Below are 3,805 nucleotides of genomic sequence, written 5' to 3' on the forward strand. Positions count from 1 at the left end.
AATTAAATATCCTAATCAGTTACACTTGTACCCATTAAAGAGAAGACTGCTTGTTAGGCCCTAGTCCTATAGATCTAAACTAAGAGGCCTGAATTTAAATGCGCAACCATCACATCCTTCTAAACAGTAAGACACAACACGCTGCAACTTCTTGTGCGTATACATTTTTATTTTTCTAACGTGTGGAAAAAATTGACAATGTTAAAAACGTGAGGCATATAAAAGTCTGCAAAAATATGTGTCATCAATAATACAATAACAAGGTCGGCCTCCAACCCCCTAGTCCCGGCATGCTTATAAACCGTAATAACACCGTGATAAGAAGAGTATAGATTTAAACATTTACAAAATGAGCAAACATGAAAATTCATCATTTATCGTGTTGATGGACTGTCATTAAAACGCAGTCAACCTGTCTTCTTTGGGCCTCGGGGGGTTTATTGCACGGGTCAGTAAGAATATAAAATAGATATGCATAAACGCTAATAATAATAATTATAATAAAGAGATGTATAGTCCTTAAACCAGGCCTGTCATCTGTGACCTCAGCAGACTCATGGAGTGAGCGAAAGAGGTCAGAGGGTAGTTCGAGAAGACCGGGGGCGACCCCTGGGATAACTGGGATAACTGGGACAACTGGGACAGCTGTGACAGGTTGAATCCGTGCGGCGGCGGCGCTGCGTGTCTAGGGGCCTCGTGGTACAGGATGGGGACGCGCACGATCCTCTGCGACGCGTGAGCGGGAGCAACGTGCGCCGACGCCTCGATGTCCGCCGCCAGCTGTCTCTTCCATTTGTTCCTCCGGTTCTGGAACCAGATCTTCACCTGCGTCTCGGTGAGCTGCAGCGACGCCGCCAGGCCCGCCCTCTCCGAGCTGCTGAGGTACCGCTTCAGGTCAAAGGTCGACTCCAGCTGGAAGACCTGACTGCGGCTGAACACCGTCCGGGTTTTCTTCTTGCGCACGGCGCCCGGGTCCAGCGGTGCGTCGTGGTCCGACCGGTCTCCGTCGTCGTCTTCTCCGTCGTCCGTCAGGTTCCCGTCGCTCGTCTTCTGGTCGTGGCCGTCCGTCGGATCCGACAGATCGGAGGAGTCTCTGTCGGAGGTGTTCACCGAGGAGCAGCAGCGGTCCTCTCCCGGGCTGCTGGCGTCGTCCCTCGGACCTGAGAGGACGCAGTGGCACAGTTACGGCATTGCACTCCTGGTCAGCCCTGGAAGGAGGGATCCCCCACCCTGCGTTCCTTCTCTAGATTCCTTCCTTGCTAATTAAGGGAGTTTCTTCTTGTCCTCTGGGGGGTTAGGGTCGGGGGAGGGGGGGGGGATCATAGACACACCGTCTGTTAAGCCCTTTGAGACTCGAACTGTGATTAGGAGATATACAAATGCAGTTGAATTGAATTGAATTGAATTGAAATTAGAGGGGGGGAGGTTTAGCCTGGGAGGGTATGATAGCCATACTGAAGCAGGCCCCGGCTCAAAGAGAACCTGAGGGCCTCCGGTCCCTATGTTATGGAGGTTATGATATGTTATGATTATGATAGGTCATGATAGATTATGATAACTATACCGAAGTGGTGCCCATGCTCCCATGGGCTCCTGGGGGCCTCGGGTTGATCAGGGTGTCCAGAGACGGGACACGGGGACACCGAGAGAGCGCTGGGACGCTAATCGACAGGGCGTGAAACGCTGACGTGAGGAGACAATCGCCCTGCAAAGACTTTCCTCTGCGTATTTATAGCCTCCTTCCTCGGTGCTCTCACACCGTGCCGGTAAATCCGAGCTGGACTCCGGTTGAAGCGCTCATAAATAATGTTTGTGTATTTTTGGTAAGTGTTCTCATCACACGTCTCTAAAAACAGATGCCAGGGTGGCAGACAGGGAGACGATGGGTCTGCCCATGTCACCCTTAAGGGTCTTAGGCCTAAAGGTTTATGGTTAATTCACCCATTCATTAATTTGAACTACATAGGTTAGGGGTTAATTCATCCATTCATTCATTTGCACTATCCACACATTTTTTTTACATTTCGTTGACGTTCCGAGTTGTCCTGATTGTGGATGTTGTCACTGTTTGGTGTCTCGTCTCTTCTGCAGTGGAAGTCTGGATAAAAATCTCCGTGGATAACGAGTATAAAACTATAAAACTATATAGCGCACTGTGTGGAGTCCTTCTCTGAGATGTGGACCGGAATGAAGAGGCCTGTATCTAACCCTGTATGTAACCCTGACGTCTTTCTGAATATTAACACAGAACACGGTGCAACTTTTCAATAAAACTGTACTCACTGCTCGGTGTCTCGTATGTCCTGCAGTGGAAGTCAGGCCCGCTGTCCTCCCACTGGAAAGGCGACCTGACGTCTGGAGAACCGCTGAGCACGACAGACCCCGGGTCGCCTGCCCGGGCTGTCCTTATCCTTCGAGTATCTCCGGGATCCGGATGAACGCTCTTCGTTCCGCCGTGGCTCCATGGAGACCCGTGTCCGTGGTGGACGGTGCTGAGGAGGTTTTCGATCAGAAACGCGGAAGCCCGAGAAGACGTGATGGTCGCGGCTGTGTGATTCGCGAGCTTTTCCTGCATTTTTTTTTACAATTTATACGCACGCAGAAACCGAGCGAACATCCAGTCTGATTTGCGCGCGCTCTCAGAGTGCGTTATTCGCTCCAATAATTCCCGGTCTCGGTCCCGCTTTCCGACACAAGTTCCAAATCACCATTTCAACCGCCTGTGCACCTCTACGGTCCGCGTGCGACGTCGAGAGAATACGCAGGGAGACACCGAGTACCCTCATCACACGAGAGGAGGGAGAGAGAGAGAGAGAGAACGGGGGCAGTGGAGCGAGAGGGAGGGAGAGAGGGAGAGTGTGTGTGTGTGTGTGTGTGTGTGTGTGTGTGTGTGTGCGTTTGTGTGTGTGTGTGTGTGTGTGTGTGTGCGTGCGTGTGCGTGTGTGTGTGTGTGTGTGTGTGTGTGTGTGTGTGTGTGTGTGTGTGTGTGTGCGTGTGTGTGTGCGTTGGGGGTGGGGGCGGGCAGGAGAGAGAGAGTGCTTAGTGAGAGCAGGGGGCTACAGTGAGACGTAATGTCAATCGCTTAACGAGTAAAGGGCATCCAGCGATTGGATGAACACACCGCGGAACGGGTTCGTCCGAGGGAACGCGGAATGGCCGTCTTTCTCTCACATACGGTTGTGTGTGAGTATGGGTATGTTTGTGTGGAAGCTGTGTGTGGAGGCTGTGTGTGAGTGTGGGTAGGTTTGTGTGTCGATTGTGTGGTAGAGACCCCCTTATGCGCTTTTACTTTTGGACCAAAACAAGGAGGTGCCCACTCTCTCGCGTGATTGGGTCAATTAGATTGAAAACCAAAAATACAACTCCGCCCTGAAAGGAGACTTTATTTATTCACTTGTTTATTTATTTGATTAGGATTATTTGTATTTTTGTTATTTTTTTACGCAGATTATTCGCCTTCAACGAATGTGCTAATTTGGGTAAAGGCCTAATTGCAGATGCTAAGACCTAAATATAATCTAATGTAATGTATAAACGATATTGGCTGAAGAGGAACTTTTAAAACAGAGTGTGTGTGAGCGTGTGTGTGTGTGTGTGTGTCTGTGTGTGTGTGTGTGTGTGTGTGTGTGTGTTGGTGTAGGTGTATATGAGCGTGCGTGTGTGAGCGTGTGAGTGTGCGTGTGCCTGCATTTTACTTTAAGTGAGTGTTACATTCTCTAAAGCCAATAAAAAATCACAGAACATTTTACAAGCATTTTATGCAAAAAAAACAACATAAAAAAAATTAAAAACCTATTTATTATTA

General features: G+C 49.5%; 1 protein-coding gene across 1 annotated transcript; it reads right to left on the reverse strand.

Annotated features, from left to right (window-relative positions):
* Positions 1 to 519: 519 nt before the first annotated feature.
* On the reverse strand, positions 520 to 2,575 carry hmx1 (H6 family homeobox 1; the record flags this gene model as incomplete). The annotated part of the gene is made up of 2 exons (XM_079730449.1): positions 520 to 1,160; positions 2,284 to 2,575. The coding sequence occupies 2 exons, from the start codon at positions 2,573 to 2,575 to the stop codon at positions 520 to 522; spliced, it is 933 nt and encodes a 310-aa protein (XP_079586575.1).
* Positions 2,576 to 3,805: the final 1,230 nt, after the last annotated feature.

This window comes from Pollachius pollachius (genome assembly GCF_949987615.1).
Source record: "Pollachius pollachius genome assembly, chromosome: 2".
NCBI classification, from domain to species: Eukaryota; Metazoa; Chordata; class Actinopteri; order Gadiformes; family Gadidae; genus Pollachius; species Pollachius pollachius.